Source organism: Arvicanthis niloticus, chromosome 3 (assembly GCF_011762505.2).
Source record: "Arvicanthis niloticus isolate mArvNil1 chromosome 3, mArvNil1.pat.X, whole genome shotgun sequence".
NCBI classification, from domain to species: Eukaryota; Metazoa; Chordata; class Mammalia; order Rodentia; family Muridae; genus Arvicanthis; species Arvicanthis niloticus.
The window spans coordinates 78,819,221-78,833,348 of NC_047660.1; the positions used below are offsets into that span (position 1 = coordinate 78,819,221).

Here is a 14,128-nt window from a genome sequence, read left to right on the forward strand (position 1 = left end):
CGGACCAAAGAAATCCATAGGGTGTGGAGGTAGCAGCGGTGAGGAAAACTGAGTGTGTGGTACATAAAAAACAAACCCTTCGAATCTGAATAATGATTAGTAATGATAATCAGGTTTTGTGGGGGATTTTTTTTTTATTTAAATTTTTGTTTGTTTGAGAAATTGAACCCAAGTTCTTGCACTTACAAATCCTAGTAAAGAATTTTGGCCTAGAGGACACATTTATTTTTTCAAACCTGCCTGGGGCATGAAAAGTCAGGCCGCATGAGCTATGTCCTTGCTGTTGCTGTACATACATGAACCAAATGTACCTTGTGAGAAAGAAGCAAGTGTCTAAAATTTATTTTGGAGAAATCACAGGCTTGATGAGCAATTGACATAAAATGTTCTTGCCAACACTCTCAGAGGGGGGAAAGCATCTGGGGGCCACAGAACAGGCTCAGTAGCAGGAATCAAATGCTCTTGCAGGGGACCTGGGTCTGGTTCCCAGCACCCATGTCAGTAGACTCACAACCCGCTGCCTGTGGCTCCAGCCACAGGGGCTCTGATGGCTCTGGCCTTGGAGAACACCTGTAGTGACATGTGCATATCCACCCACAGACACACAGACATAAGTGCAAACAAAATACATCCTAGAAAAATATTCTGCCAAATCACCAACTTTGCCAAATTCACCAGCAGTATGTGTTGCATCTTTATTGGACATGTTTGTTTAGCCTTGATGATAGCCAGGGATACACAGTGAGACCTTGTTTCAAAAACAAACAACAACAACAATGAAACCAAAATAAAACAACAAACCCTTGTTGATGGACCACACTGTTTCATATAGTCTCCAGACAAGCCTTAAAAACGGAGCCGGGACTCAGCATCTAGAGCTTGCCTGACGCAAGCTTTGAAGGCCTGGACCAGGTGTAGTGCATACACTTTCCAGCTCAAAAGAAAAAAAAAAAAAAAAAAAAAAGCAAACCGTTTGTGTTACTTTCCATCTTTCCTGTAGGTCCATGCATTTTGGTTTCGTAGGGTGGGAACATGCTTTGCACAGCCCGGAGAGTTAAACTCATTTGTGATCACGCATAGGCCAAGGTGACCAACCAGCCATCCGCTCTAAGATTCGAAGCTGGGGTGGAGGTGGAGAGCCATCTCCTTTTTCTTTTCTTTGAGGGGCCTTACTTAGTCCAGTCTGTTCCATTACGCTCTCTATAGTTCCTGATGACCTTGTTCTATTTGCTTCCATTTCCTGAGTATCCTGAGAATACTGGGGTGCCCTACCCCCACCCCTTTCTGTTGGTACCAGGGATCAAACCTGTGGCTTTGTGCATCTTACACAAGTACTCTGTCCACCAGGCCACCTCCCCACCTTTACATTTTCCTTCTTGCTGTCTGGTTATCGTTGTGGGTTTCTATTTCTTGCTAATGAGCACAATGACCCTCTTGAACTTCAGTTGGCATTTGCCAGTAGCTGCCTGAGACTCGTCCCTTTTTTCCATCTATGCTTTGCTGGTCTGCCAGTCCGGATGCATCTTCTATCTCTGCCTTCTCTCCTGTAAGCTTTTGGTGGTGATCTAGGGGACTGGTGGAGTGGCGGGGCCTCATCTGACATGGCAGATATGCCAATGGGTTAAAAAGAACTAGTGTTTGCAGAGACTGGAGACAAAGCTGTTAGAGTCAAGGCTTGTGCTCTCACTGGACAAGGGTGCTTCAACAGGAACAAGGCAGAGCCGGCTTTTCCGAGGTGCTTCCTTTGGCTTGCTTTGATCACTCAGTGAATTTCAACCATCACTCTTACCGCAGAGGAATGGTTGAGGTCCTCAAGCAGACAGCATAGGGCCCCTACAGCCACAGCTCATGAGCAGGGCTGCCCAGGCCTAGTTAACCTTTAATCCCAGCACTTGGGAGGCAGAGGCAGGTGGATTTCTGAGTTCGAGGCCAGCCTGGTCTACAGAGTGAGTTCCAGGACAGCCAGGGCTACACAGAGAAACCCTGTCTCGAAAAACCAAAAAACCAAAACCAAAACCAAACAAACAAACAAACAAAAAAAAAAAAACAAAAAAAACTGGCCTAGTTAAAAACATTTTTTTTCTTTGCTGGTCGGTGGTGATACACACCTTTAATCCCAGTACTTGGGAAGCAAAGGCAAGAGAATCTCTGTTGTTCAAGGCCAACCTGGTCTACAGAGCGAGTTCTAGAATAGCTAGAGCTACACAAAGAGAAAAGCCCTGTCTCAGAAAAAATCAAAACCAAACCAAAAAATGACCCAAATGAAACCCAGTATTTCCACCCTCTACTCATTCTTCATTCTCCTCTTTTTTTTTTTTTTTCCCCCTCAAGGTTCAGTTTCCTTTAATGACCCCCGTCTCCCTTGAAGAGTAGATGCAGGCAACTAGGTGACTGGCAAAACATGTTCACTTGAAGTTCTTGCTTTGATTGACAGCTTTGCTGACCTGCTGGAAGACCCCCTCCCAAGAAAAGTACTCTCAAACCAAGGCCTGGGTCCCCTTGATACCAGGATCCAGTTTCCACCGTGTATATGACTCATAGTCCACCTGCCAATCTGGACTCAGCGGAAAGGCTAACTCTTGGCCTCGGAAGACCCAAATGCCAGAAGTGGAGCTGCTGTTGTTGGTTCCAAAGAGGATAACACTAGCAAAGGCATTCTTCCCCAGTTTGTCTAATCGCTGTAACATTCCAGTGATGAGGTTGTGTCTTAGTTAGGGTTTCTATTCCTTCACAAACATCATGACCAAGAAGCAAGTTGGGGAGGAAAGGGTTTATTCAGCTTATACTTCCACATTGCTGTTCATCACCAAAGAAAGTCAGGACTGAACTCAAGCAGGTCAGGAAGCAGGAGCTGATGCAGAAGCCATGGAGGGATGTTACTTACTGGCTTGCTTCCCCTGGCTTGCTCAGCTTGCTTTCTTATAGAATCTAAGACTACCAGCCCAGGAATGCACCACCCACAATGGGCTGGGTCTTCCCCCCTTGATCACTAATTGAGAAAATGCCTTACAGCTGGATCTCATGGAGGCATTTCCTCAAGGGAGGCTCCTTTCTCTATGATAACATCAGCTTGTGTCAAGTTGACACAAACCCAGCCAGTACAGGTTGCAACTCATGAAGGTCTGGGTGAGCTCTTCAGGGAAGCAGTACCAGCCATCCTTATCAAAGTGCTTCCAAAAATATGGCAGCGCCACAGACAGTGTCCTCATTGGAGTACTTTCACTTAAACTCATCCAACACATGGGCAGGTGAGTGATCGAAAGGGTCCTTGGCCTTGGGCTCAACAGCCAGTGTCTGCTCACACTTCTCCATGTCTTCCTCAGGAGCTGTGGCAGCTGCCTTTTTCCCTCTTTCCACTCAGCCTGGGGCTTCTGTTTCTCTTCCCATGTATACTTTTTTCCCCTTGGGGTATCCTTTTTAGGTTGGCTCTCTGCAAACGTTTTAGCATCAAACTGCACCGTCTTCTCACACAGCTTCACCTCCCCCAAGATGGCCCTTAACTGGGGCTGGTTAATGCAGGTAAGGAACCATTGGTTGGTATTGGGGAAGGCCTGGTAAAAAGAAGGCTCTAAGGCCTGTTTATAGAGCCACAACAGGGTGCAGACAACTGTGATATCAGCCAGTGTCACTCGCTCACCCAGCAGAGAAGTCAGTCTTCAAGTGAGTGTCCAGCAGTTCCAGGATTCGCTTCACCTCCTCTTCTGCATTTTCAGTGGCCTGTTTGTTGTGGTGCATAATACTCAAGGTGGGGGACACCCAGGTGCTAGCTGGAGGAACGATGTCACCGTCAGCAAAGCTCACCCACTGCACCACCTGAGCTGCTGCCTCTGGCATTCTTCCCCACAGCTCCTCATTGCTTTCATAATAGGTGATGGCATTGCTCTCAAACACACAGAATCCATCATCACCCTCAAATGCTGGAAACTTGCCGGTCAGGAAATTTTTGGAGAAATTCAGGGGTGTGGTTGGTTTGGCCAAAGTGGAAGTGGGGTGATGCAGAAAGCACATAGACTTGAGCCCCAGTGTACTGAGCAGGGATGAGGGCCTTGAAGGCTCTCCAGTTTTCAGGGTATGTGTACAGGGTCCCAGCTGCCATTTCTAGCTAAATAGCTAATAGTGAATTGTTATATTAATAATTAAAGTTAACCTCTTTGAGCTTTTAAGCAGCCAAGGTTTGAAATTTGTATGTCACTAAGATTGGCCTTGAACACCTGATTTCTGAACTCCTTACCTTGGTTTTTAGAGCACTGGAATTACAGTGTGAATCAACCCAGCTGGGACAGACATACCTGCAGATTCAAACCAGTCTGCTGGAGAATAGTGCAGGAAGACCAGCACTTCCACCTGCAACAAGGCAGCAAGCTTACACATGCAGCAAATTGTTTTGAGAACAAAGAGGAATTCGACATCTTTTTGTCCAGATGAGTTAATCCGATGCAGTTGTGAGGCATGTGAATTTTCTATACCCTGATTATGATCATAGAAAACAACTAACACTTGTGGGTTTTTTTTGTTTTGTTTTTGTTTTTGTTTTTTCTCTGTGTAGCCCTGGCTGTCCTGGAACTCACTCTGTAGACCAGGCTGGCCTCCAACTCAGAAATCTGCCTGCCTCTGCCTCCCAAGTGCTGGGATTAAAGGCGTGTGCCACCACCGCCTGGCATGTTTTTTTTTTTTTTTTTTTTTTTTTTTTTTTTTTTTTTTTACCTCCCTCCTACACATGGAAGAAATACAAAGTTGCTAGACAGACATGTGAAGAAAAGGCAAAGGCATCCAGTTTCTCCACTGTGGAACCCAGCTTTGGGCTATCCCTATTTCTGTTTATTCATTTGTTTGCTTATTATTTATCTCTTTTTTTTTTTTTTTCAAGACAAGGTTTCTCCGTGTGACCTTGCCTGTCCTAGAACCCACCCTGTAGATCAGGCTGCCTTCAAATATTCAGAGATCCTCCTGCCTCTGTCTCCCAAGTGCTGGGATTAAAGGTGTGTACCACTACCATCTGGAATCTTTCTCTCTTTTAAAAGATGAGGTCTTGTTAAATTTCCTAGGCTCATTTTGAACTGTAGTCCCTCCAGACCCTCCTGGTTCATCTTCTTCTTTTTTGATTTTTTTCCCTTGAGACAGGGTTTCCCCGTGTAGCCCTGGAACTTGTTCTGCTGACCAGGCTGGCTTCAAATTCACAGCCCCTTCCCTGCTGGTATTAAGGGTGTGTGACACAACCTTCTCTACCACCGGGCTCTATCTCAGTTTCTTGAGCAGCTTGGAATTACAGGTGAGAGCATCGGGAGTTTAAGGTCACCTTTTCTGCTTTTTTAGAGAACTGAGGCTGACCTGGGTCACATGAGCTCCTCAAAAAACAAGGAGAGTAAGTTAGCCAAACAATTTAATGTTTATAGAATCCATGAGTCTTATAACGTCCTTTCAACGTCATGGTGGGCACTCTATTGCCTATATTCTCAGTGTTCATTAATCAGTCATGTATTGAATGTTGTGGACCCTCTGTGACCTCACCAGACTTCCTTCCTTGTGGAGCTGTCATTTGTACCATGTCAGTGGGATATGGCAAGCATATGGTCTAGGCACTCTGTCTCCACTGTCCTCTGGTCTAGGTGGGGATAAAACAATGCCAATACTGTTAAGATAGTACAGAAATTAAACATGAAGATTCCTTTTGGTGTGTGTTTAATGAATGAAGGTGCCTTGGAAGACTGATCTGGTTTTTGACAGTGGGTGTGTCTAAGGTGATCCTGGGTGGAGGGTGTGGCTGGGTCAAGGGTGGAGCCTTGTTTTGTGTGAAGCTTGAAGGTTGGGTGGGCTATTTAGGGTGTGTCTGGGGAGGGGGCAGCCTCTGCTGCTTATATAATTAAGGTAACCAGAAAAATTTATTTCTCTCTTCTGCAGCAAGCAAGATCTGAGCTTGGAGGTTTCCAACATGCCTTCAAATAGTAAGTTTGGTTAGGGACCAAACTATGGCTTCTGTAGCTATTTATCTGATGCTCTACCCAGGGATGTCTAGCCTTTATTATGGTATTTCGATGTATTTATCTACAGATGTGTTGGCCTGCTTTCATAGCTACCCCAGGACATGCCTACAGTTTGGACATGCAAACTGTATCCACTGCATCTGGATTGTTGTTGTTTGTAGGGATGTGAGTTCTCATCACTAAAAGTGGGCTCATAGGATGGGGACAGCTCTTGGAAATGGTGTGACTCTTAGCTGCTGCATGGTAAAATGATTGGTGGCAGAACTTTCCCAGAGACTCAGGTACCTACAATTAAATGTGTGATCACCTTAAAGGGCTTTCTCCTATTGTAGAGGTCTATACGGAACGTATTGCAGGTAAAATGATCACACTTGGCTCTATTTGCAGTGACTTTGGAGTAGAGGTGAACAGGATGTGTGGGTGAGTGAATGGCACGAGCCAAGTAGCCAAGTTTCACGTTAGAGTGAACGGTCACGAGCAAGGCCTTAGGCTTAATCTTTAGGACAGAGGGAAGGGGGCTGAATCAAGAGTTAGGGACTTTGGGCTCTTTTTTTTTTTTTTTTTTTTTCTTCCCAGGGGTTAGGGTGTTGATAGGGTTTCTATCTACATTGACCCACACTTTGGAGCTACTGTGTTGCAGACCGTTCTGTCCCACGATTTGGGGCCAAAATGTTGCGGCCCGCTCTCCGTTGCTCCGGTCCAAGGGTCAGGGCCTAGCAAGAGACGAGCGAAGAATGGAGACAAGACAGGATGTGTGCTCAAGTCCAGTTTCTCGTTTATTGTCTCTTATTGTTTCCCTTATTGTCTCTCTCCTTATTTCTCTTATTGTCTCTCTCTCTCTGTAGGGAAGTCCGGGTATTTATACACCCTGTTACGTGCCTTGCAGGCATGGATACCACGTGCACCTTGCTGGGGGCACTAAACCGCAAAACAATATATGTGGGATAAACAAGATAATTATCAGCTGTTGTAGGCTGTTGAAAAACAAGTTTCATGTCAGGGTGTATGGCTTGAGATGGTTGCAAAGCTGATAGCTGCTTTCTGCTACAAGTTGGCTCCCAACAATACTAGAACTGCCTACTGTGATTAAAGGCAAGCACCATTCATTATTCCTGTTTTTTAAAACAAAGTTAATGTGATGGGGCTGGGAATGGGACTTGGTAGCACAGTACTTGCATAGCTAGGAGGAGGAGTTCTCTCTGCAGGGGACACATCTGAGCAGGCTCAAACCCTGCTTCTCACAGTGTGGCTGGCCATGAGGTTCCAGATAATTCATGGTTGGTGTGCAGGAGAGGAAAAAGACGAGTGGCCATGGTCTAGGGACCAAGAGAACGTGGCCCAGAGGGCTGCCTAATTGGGAGCTAAGAGCAGCCCAGATGAAACATAGTAATAACTTGGGTTATGGATAAGAGGTAGATTCTAACAACATAGAGGGTAGCAGTTGCCCAGTTATTGATTGTTCTGTTCAAGGCTTATTGTAAATAGAAAGGCTGTGTGTTTCTTTAATCTGGGAGCATAAACCATTAAGAAGTGAAGGAAACCTGAGATGGGAAAACATTTTTTTACTACCTTAGTGATTTTACTACTCAGCTTAGTTTCAATGTTTGTTTGTTTGGTTTGTTGGTATTTTGAGACAAGATCTTTCTCCATAGCCCTGGCTGTCCTGGGACTCACTTATGTAGACCAGGCTGGCCTCCAACTCAAGAGATTATGAACGTAAAGAATGTTGCTCTGCTGAGCTGCAGATATTGCTGATAAAATTATTCATGGCCTGAGGTTAGTATTTCCATCTTGGTCTAGCTTCAGGAATGGCATATATGGCTTGATCAGGCTAGCCCTTCTTGTCCTGGGAATACTTTTATTTCTGTCCCTGTAAAGATTAAAGCTGTGCAATATTATCCCTGGTTCCTTAAACTCCTGTTTTATAAAACATGTGGAATGTACACAATTGCTTTTTTTGGAATTGGGAGTGTGAGTTGAAATTTAGACCCACATGCTTCCTCCAGTGCTGGCTGACTGGGCAGCTCAGTTAGTCAGCAGGTTCTCCAGGGCAGAAGTGATGATTAAAAAGAAAAAAAGACAATTAGACAACACTATAGCATGACTCCAACCAGTGCTGAGGCTGAAGTGTGTTTATTTTTTCCCAGTCTGCTTTTATACCATTTTAATTACATGTAAGTAATAAGGTCAGTTCTAGGTTAAGGAACAAGCACGGCAATAAACAAAGTCCCATGAACATTTTCTAAGGGCTTATCAGGATGACCAAAATATCTGAGCCTACTTCCCTGTCCTAGCCCAAAGTCAAACTCCTGTCTGAAGCCTACTTCTTTGTTCTAACCCAAATCAGATTCCTGCCTGAACTTCCATGTCCTGGCCCAATGTCATATTCCTGCCAAGCAGCCCCAAAAGCTCTCCATATCTCCTCCTTTTTTATATCATAAATGAGACCTAGCCTGTCTTAAGTTATTCTGACAAGAATGTCTTCCCAACCCATAGTGGAATATGCATTATCAAAAGCATTGCATTTCTGTCTTTATCAGTTCTAAAATAATCACTGTAGCCTTAATGCTATTCTGATTTTTAGAAAAAAGATTTTAGTTATGCGTGTCTTTCTGTATGTCTCTCTCTGTGTATGTGTCTTTGTGCATTTGTGTGAGTGTAAGTGCCTAAGGGGGTTGAGGTATCAGATCCCCTCGGAGCTGGAGTTCAGGCAGCTGCAGTTGTGAGCCACCTGACCTGGGTGCTGGGAATTGAACTCTGTCCGATCTTCTATAACTGCTGAGCCATCTCTAGAGCTCTACCTACACCCATAACACTTAAATGTTATCAGGTTAGTATGAGTTGGTACATCCTCAGTTACTAACATAAATGGGTGTCATTAGAATCTTCCTGTATAGTGTATACAATTTTGTTAGTCAGAAGAAATTCTTTCCTATTTTAGTGACTAAATAAATTCAACTATCCTCATCAATTTAAAGTTGGGTCTTTAATCTTTTATGGGTAAAAATGAGGTGTAGAGCTTCACTTTAAGAAAACAAACAAATCAGTCAACAAACAAGCCTTTTCTCTGGATGCTACTGATGTTTCTGTATTTTTTTTTTTTCTGGCTCTCCAGAAAAAGAAGACAGTCCCAGCAAAGCAAGAACGGGCTGTAGAAGAGGACAATCAAAACAGAGACATAAATTCACCAGGGAAGAGCTGAAGAGACTTAAACAAGAATTTGAGTTAGCTCCTTACCCAAATTTCTCGACCAAGGATGAGCTGGCACAGCACTTCCGATGTGACGTGGAAGTGATTGTTGTAAGTTAGACATCTGAAGCTCTTTGTGAAGATGTCCTTTCGTGAAGCCATTTGCTACTGAACATTATACACAGCTTATGGAAAATAACCTATTATGAAGAAAATTAGGAAGCAGAGACATTGAAGGAGCTATTGCCATGGGACTGGAGAGATGCCTTACTGGCTCTGGCTGCTTTTCCAGAGGAGCTGGGTTTGATTCCCAGCACCTCCTTGGCAGCTCACACCTCTGTAACTTCAGTTCCAGGGAATCTGACACCCTTTTCTGGCCTTTACACACACATGGTACATAGACATACATGCAGGCAAAATACCATACACAAACAATAAAATTAGGCCACACTGACTTGGGCCATGTGAGAATCAGGCAGATAGGATCTGAGTTTGAGGCCAGTCTGGTTTACACAGCAAGTTTCAGTATAGCCGGGGCTATAAGGAGAAACCCTGTCTCCAAAACAACCACAACAAAAACATTTAAAAATTATTGTTATTACCCAGGGTGGCAACTGCTGATGCAGTGGTTTCATACTGGGTATTTGCTGTGGGAAGAACATTTTATTTTTGGTTGTGAGCCATCTCTCCAGTTCAGGAAGAACATTTTAATGTTGCAAATGTTGAACAATTTGAAGGTTTGTTGAGGTGTTAGGTATAAAGTGAGGGGAGGGTAGACAAAGATTGTCCTGAAAAAAAAAAAAAAAAAAAAAAAACGGAAGACTGGCGTTGTCTCTGTTCAGAGGTCCCGTGGGGGACTATTGACTGGCTGGATCGTATGTGGGTCTTGTGTAGTTACAGCTGCTCAGTGTATTGTTGCTTTTATTTGCTTGAAGTGAGTTCACAAGGACAAAGCTGTGCCTCAGCGGTGGTGGCACACGCCTTTAATCCCAGCACTTGGGAGGCAGAGGCAGGCAGATTTCTGAGTTCGAGGCCAGCCTGGTCTACAGAGTGAGTTCCAGGACAGCCAGGGCTACACAGAGAAACGCTGTCTCGAAAAACCAAAAAAAAAAAAAAAAAGTATCTAGAAGGCAGTTTGGCAGCATGACCATTTAGTAAAATGAGTGGCTTTCCTACTAGTGGCCCTAAACTCTGAATCCTCCTGCCTCAGCTCTCCAAGTGCTAGGATTACAGGTGTGCACCATCAAGTTCCATTTATTTATAGACAGAATCTCACTTTGTAGCCCTGACCATCTGTAACTCGCAAAGAGATCCTCCTGCCTCTGCTTCCCGAGAGCTGGGATTCAAAGTGTGTGCCCTCATGCCTGGCCTCCATCTTAAAATGCATTTTATCATTTTTACAGCTCAACCCCCTTCAAAACATCTTGGACAATAATTTTCATGGATGATTGTTTCAAGGAGGCTTTTAAGAAGTGAAGGCCAGATGTGTTTAGGTATTTTATTTGGTCCTAAACACATCTGGCCTTCACTTCTTAAAATACCTAACACATAATACAATTTGTAATACATTGTATCTAGGTCAGGGGCAGCCTGGTGGAACATCTGGGAAGTGTTAAGGGACAGTCCCCATCTGTTCTGTCTAGATGCAGAGGTTAGAGTAGGGTTAGCTGGAGCTGGCTTCCATTCTTAACCACAGAAGCAGGGCTGGGGGCTGATTGGAGGGTGCACAGTTCACAATCTCTATGGAAATGTGAAGGCCCAGGAAAGACCACCTTCATTCTTCATTGTTTCCCTTGTCTGAGTGACTGTGACACTGACTGTGGGGCAGGGTACCCCAATGGCAGGGCATGGTGGCAAACACCTTTACTCCTAGTACTCTGTAGGTGATCTCTATGTTTGAAGCCCACCTTATCTGCATAGTGAGTTTCAGGACAGCCAGAGCTATATTAGAGAGACCCCGTCTCAATCAAACAAGTGAGAGAAAAGAAGCCCTGTGGGGCACTGCTAGGAAGCAGTTTTGATGAACGGTTTCCTTTTTCTCTTTTAGAACTGGTTTCAGAATAAAAGAGCCAGATCACCACCAGAATTGAAAGACAAATTTGTTGACATGAGAAGAATGATCAAGTGCCCAGGCTACGTGCTTACAAGTCACCAGGATACCCAGGTACAAGCTTCCAATCACAACCCCGGCCAAATCTCTTACACCCAAGTGCCACCACATGGCCCTGATCTCTACTTTGTGCAGACTGGGGAAACTTCGGGTGAACAGTATGGCTTATGTGACTCTGTGGTCCAAAGCATTGGAACAAGATCAAGTGGCTCTGTGGAGTATCAAGGGGCCACTGGAAGTGGATCTTCTTTCAACTTCAGACCAACGGACTTCACTCTTCCTCCTGGGTCTGAGAAGTATTATATTGGTGACCAGCCTAAGACACAGGAAAGCCAATATTCCACATTCTCTCTTGCTGACTATGCTACTTGTTTGCAGGGGCAAAGGCAGATGGATTGTAGCTATAACCCCCCAATGCTGTCCTGGGAAGGACAGCAGCAGAATGACTGGGGATATCAACAACAACTGCAGCAGCCTCAGAGCTACCAAGAGAGGAGCTCCTTGGCAGACAGGCTTGGTGTGTACCAGAGCCATAGAGATTTAGGGCAGCAGGTACCCTCTTTCTTTCCCTCAGAGCATCAGGATCAATTTGATCCCAGTAATGGAGACTGCAAACAGCAGTCAGTGCTCCACCAAATGCCTCTTTGGTTACATGGGCAGCAAGGAACTGCTGACAGCAGTTCAGGAGAGCAGTCCTGTCAAAACACACCCAGTGTGCTAGGACCAGCCTACAATTCACAAGCTGCAGGAATTTAGGAATTTAGCAGGATGAGGGCTAAGGTAGAGCCCAGGAGTCTTACAAGCTTCTGAAAACCCCCAAGACTCACCAGAGACCCAGGGATCCCATGAATGGTTCTAGAACAGGAAGGTTTTAAGTGTGAGTTGTGACCTTGTCATTGTTATAAGCCTTTTCTCTTCCCAAAGCTGCCAGACATATTGCTTTCAACTTCTATGAGCCAGACTGGTCAGTCTTCTAGGACCCCTGGCAGGTGGCATGCTGCTGCCCAAGGTAAAAAAGGAAATCATCAGGGCTTCATCAGGGCTTCAGCAGCAGCCCAAGTGTCTCTATAAACAGGATTCTTGGCTTTGATCTTATTGGTGACTCCATATTAGAAATCTGAGGGAGGTCTGACATCATGTTCCCCAGAGTATTGAACAAGTCTAGATGGCCACTGTTGACCTCATCAGATCTTAGATGTAGGGAGGGAAGAGTCATCGAGAGCCAATGCCCATTTGAACAGGCAAATAAGAGGTTTAGGAGGGGCTGTTTGGCCCAGCTCACCCGAGGTTATTATTTTTTTTAAATGGATTTTTTAAAAATATACAATATAGTTTTGTTCTCCTAACTCCCTTGAGCATTTTTGTTTTTAATCTTCGGATGCTGATTAGATTAGAGGTTTTGTTTCTAATCAACTGTTGTGACACTTGAAGGTGGAGGGGATGTATTCAGAGTGTGCTTGGGGGTCAAAATGTCCCGGACTGCTCTGCTGCTCCGGTCTGTGGGTCAGGGAGTCGGGGGAAGAATGGAGACAAAACAGGGTGTGTAGTCAAGTCTCGTTTACTGTCTCCCATTCACTCCTTATTGTCTCTCTTGCAAGAAAATCCTGGGTATTTATAAGCACAAGCAGGAGAACACAGCTGAAGACATTTTACCACATGCCCCTCGCTTTGAGGCTAAGTGCTCTGGTCAAGAGAGAGAGAAGGGGAATAGAGGGGCAAGAGACATGAAGAATGGAGACAAAACAGAGGGTCTGTAGTCAAGTCTCATTTACTGTCTCTTATTGACTCCTCCTATTGCAAGGAAATCCTGGGTATTTATAAGCACAAGCAGGGGAACACAGCTGAAGACTCTTTACCACATGCACCATGCAGCTGGGGTCACTAAACAGCAAAAAACAACAAAACAACAACAAAACCCTATGTGGGATAAACAAGATGTTTGTCAAAGTGTGCTCAGCTGTTGTAGGCTGCTGAAAAACAAGTCTCTTATCAGGGTATATGGCTCAAGATGGCTGCAAAGATGATCTAGTCACTTTCTGCTAAAAGTTGGCTCCCAACAACTTGCAGGCAAAACACTCATATATAAGAAAAGTGATAGCCAGGCAGTGGTGGTGCAGGCTTTTAATCTCAGCACTTGGCAGAGGCAGGTGGATTTCTGATCGAGTTCCAGGACAGCCAGGGCTACACAGAGAAACCCTGTCTTGAAAAACAAAAAACAAAACAAAAAGCCATTGAGCAAGGCAGGCACTCAGAATAATGCCCATATTAATGCATCTGCAAAGGGGCTTTGTTTTCATTTTCAGGAAAACTTGGCCAGAGCTACTCCTGACCTATTACTATAATCTTTTACGCATGCTCTAAACATGCCCATATGTGTCTATTCTGGGTTCTTTAATTGTGATGTTAAACCAAGTGAGCATGCTCAGGAATGCTTACCAACCCCTGTGAGCATGTGTAGGCTCCCTGGGTAAAATCTCCAAGCTGCCTTTGCTCCAGAAGGGCATTGCTCTGAAAATAACTTTTGTGCTGTCTTTGCCTGGTGCAGGTAATATGTCTTCTTCAACTCTTAAATCCTGATTATGCTTGTGAGTTCATTGTGCTCAGTCACAGAATTTCAGCAAATTTCAAATATCAGATCATGTATTAGGGGTTCTCATCTTTATGCCACACGTTGGCCAGTTAGAATAACATCCTTCAAGTTCATCCTGTTTGGAACAACAGGGTTTCTTTGTTAGGATTAGGAGTATTTGGGACAGGAGCTTTGCTCCGTTGCCTAGGATGGTCTCAAACTCTTGCAGTTGAGCTAGACCAGTCCAAGGTATTCCCTGAGGCCATGCTGTGTGGAGAA

At 44.6% G+C, this 14,128-nt stretch overlaps 1 protein-coding gene and 1 pseudogene across 1 annotated transcript; one reads left to right on the forward strand and one right to left on the reverse strand.

Moving 5' to 3' along the window:
• Nucleotides 1-2,405: 2,405 nt before the first annotated feature.
• Nucleotides 2,406-4,622, reverse strand: LOC117704940 (elongation factor 1-gamma-like; annotated as a pseudogene).
• Nucleotides 4,623-4,854: 232 nt separating this feature from the next.
• On the forward strand, nt 4,855-12,655 carry LOC117705657 (cytoplasmic polyadenylated homeobox-like protein 2). The gene is made up of 4 exons (XM_076931270.1): nt 4,855-5,269; nt 5,899-5,942; nt 9,097-9,281; nt 11,218-12,655. The coding sequence occupies exons 2-4, from the start codon at nt 5,930-5,932 to the stop codon at nt 12,034-12,036; spliced, it is 1,017 nt and encodes a 338-aa protein (XP_076787385.1). The 5' UTR covers nt 4,855-5,269; nt 5,899-5,929; the 3' UTR covers nt 12,037-12,655.
• Nucleotides 12,656-14,128: the final 1,473 nt, after the last annotated feature.

Bases quoted from the DNA above. Each gene is read 5' to 3' on its own strand.
- LOC117705657 (XM_076931270.1), top strand. The intron at 9,282-11,217 runs GTAAGTTAGACA...TTTCTCTTTTAG, and splicing joins GTGACGTGGAAGTGATTGTT to AACTGGTTTCAGAATAAAAG.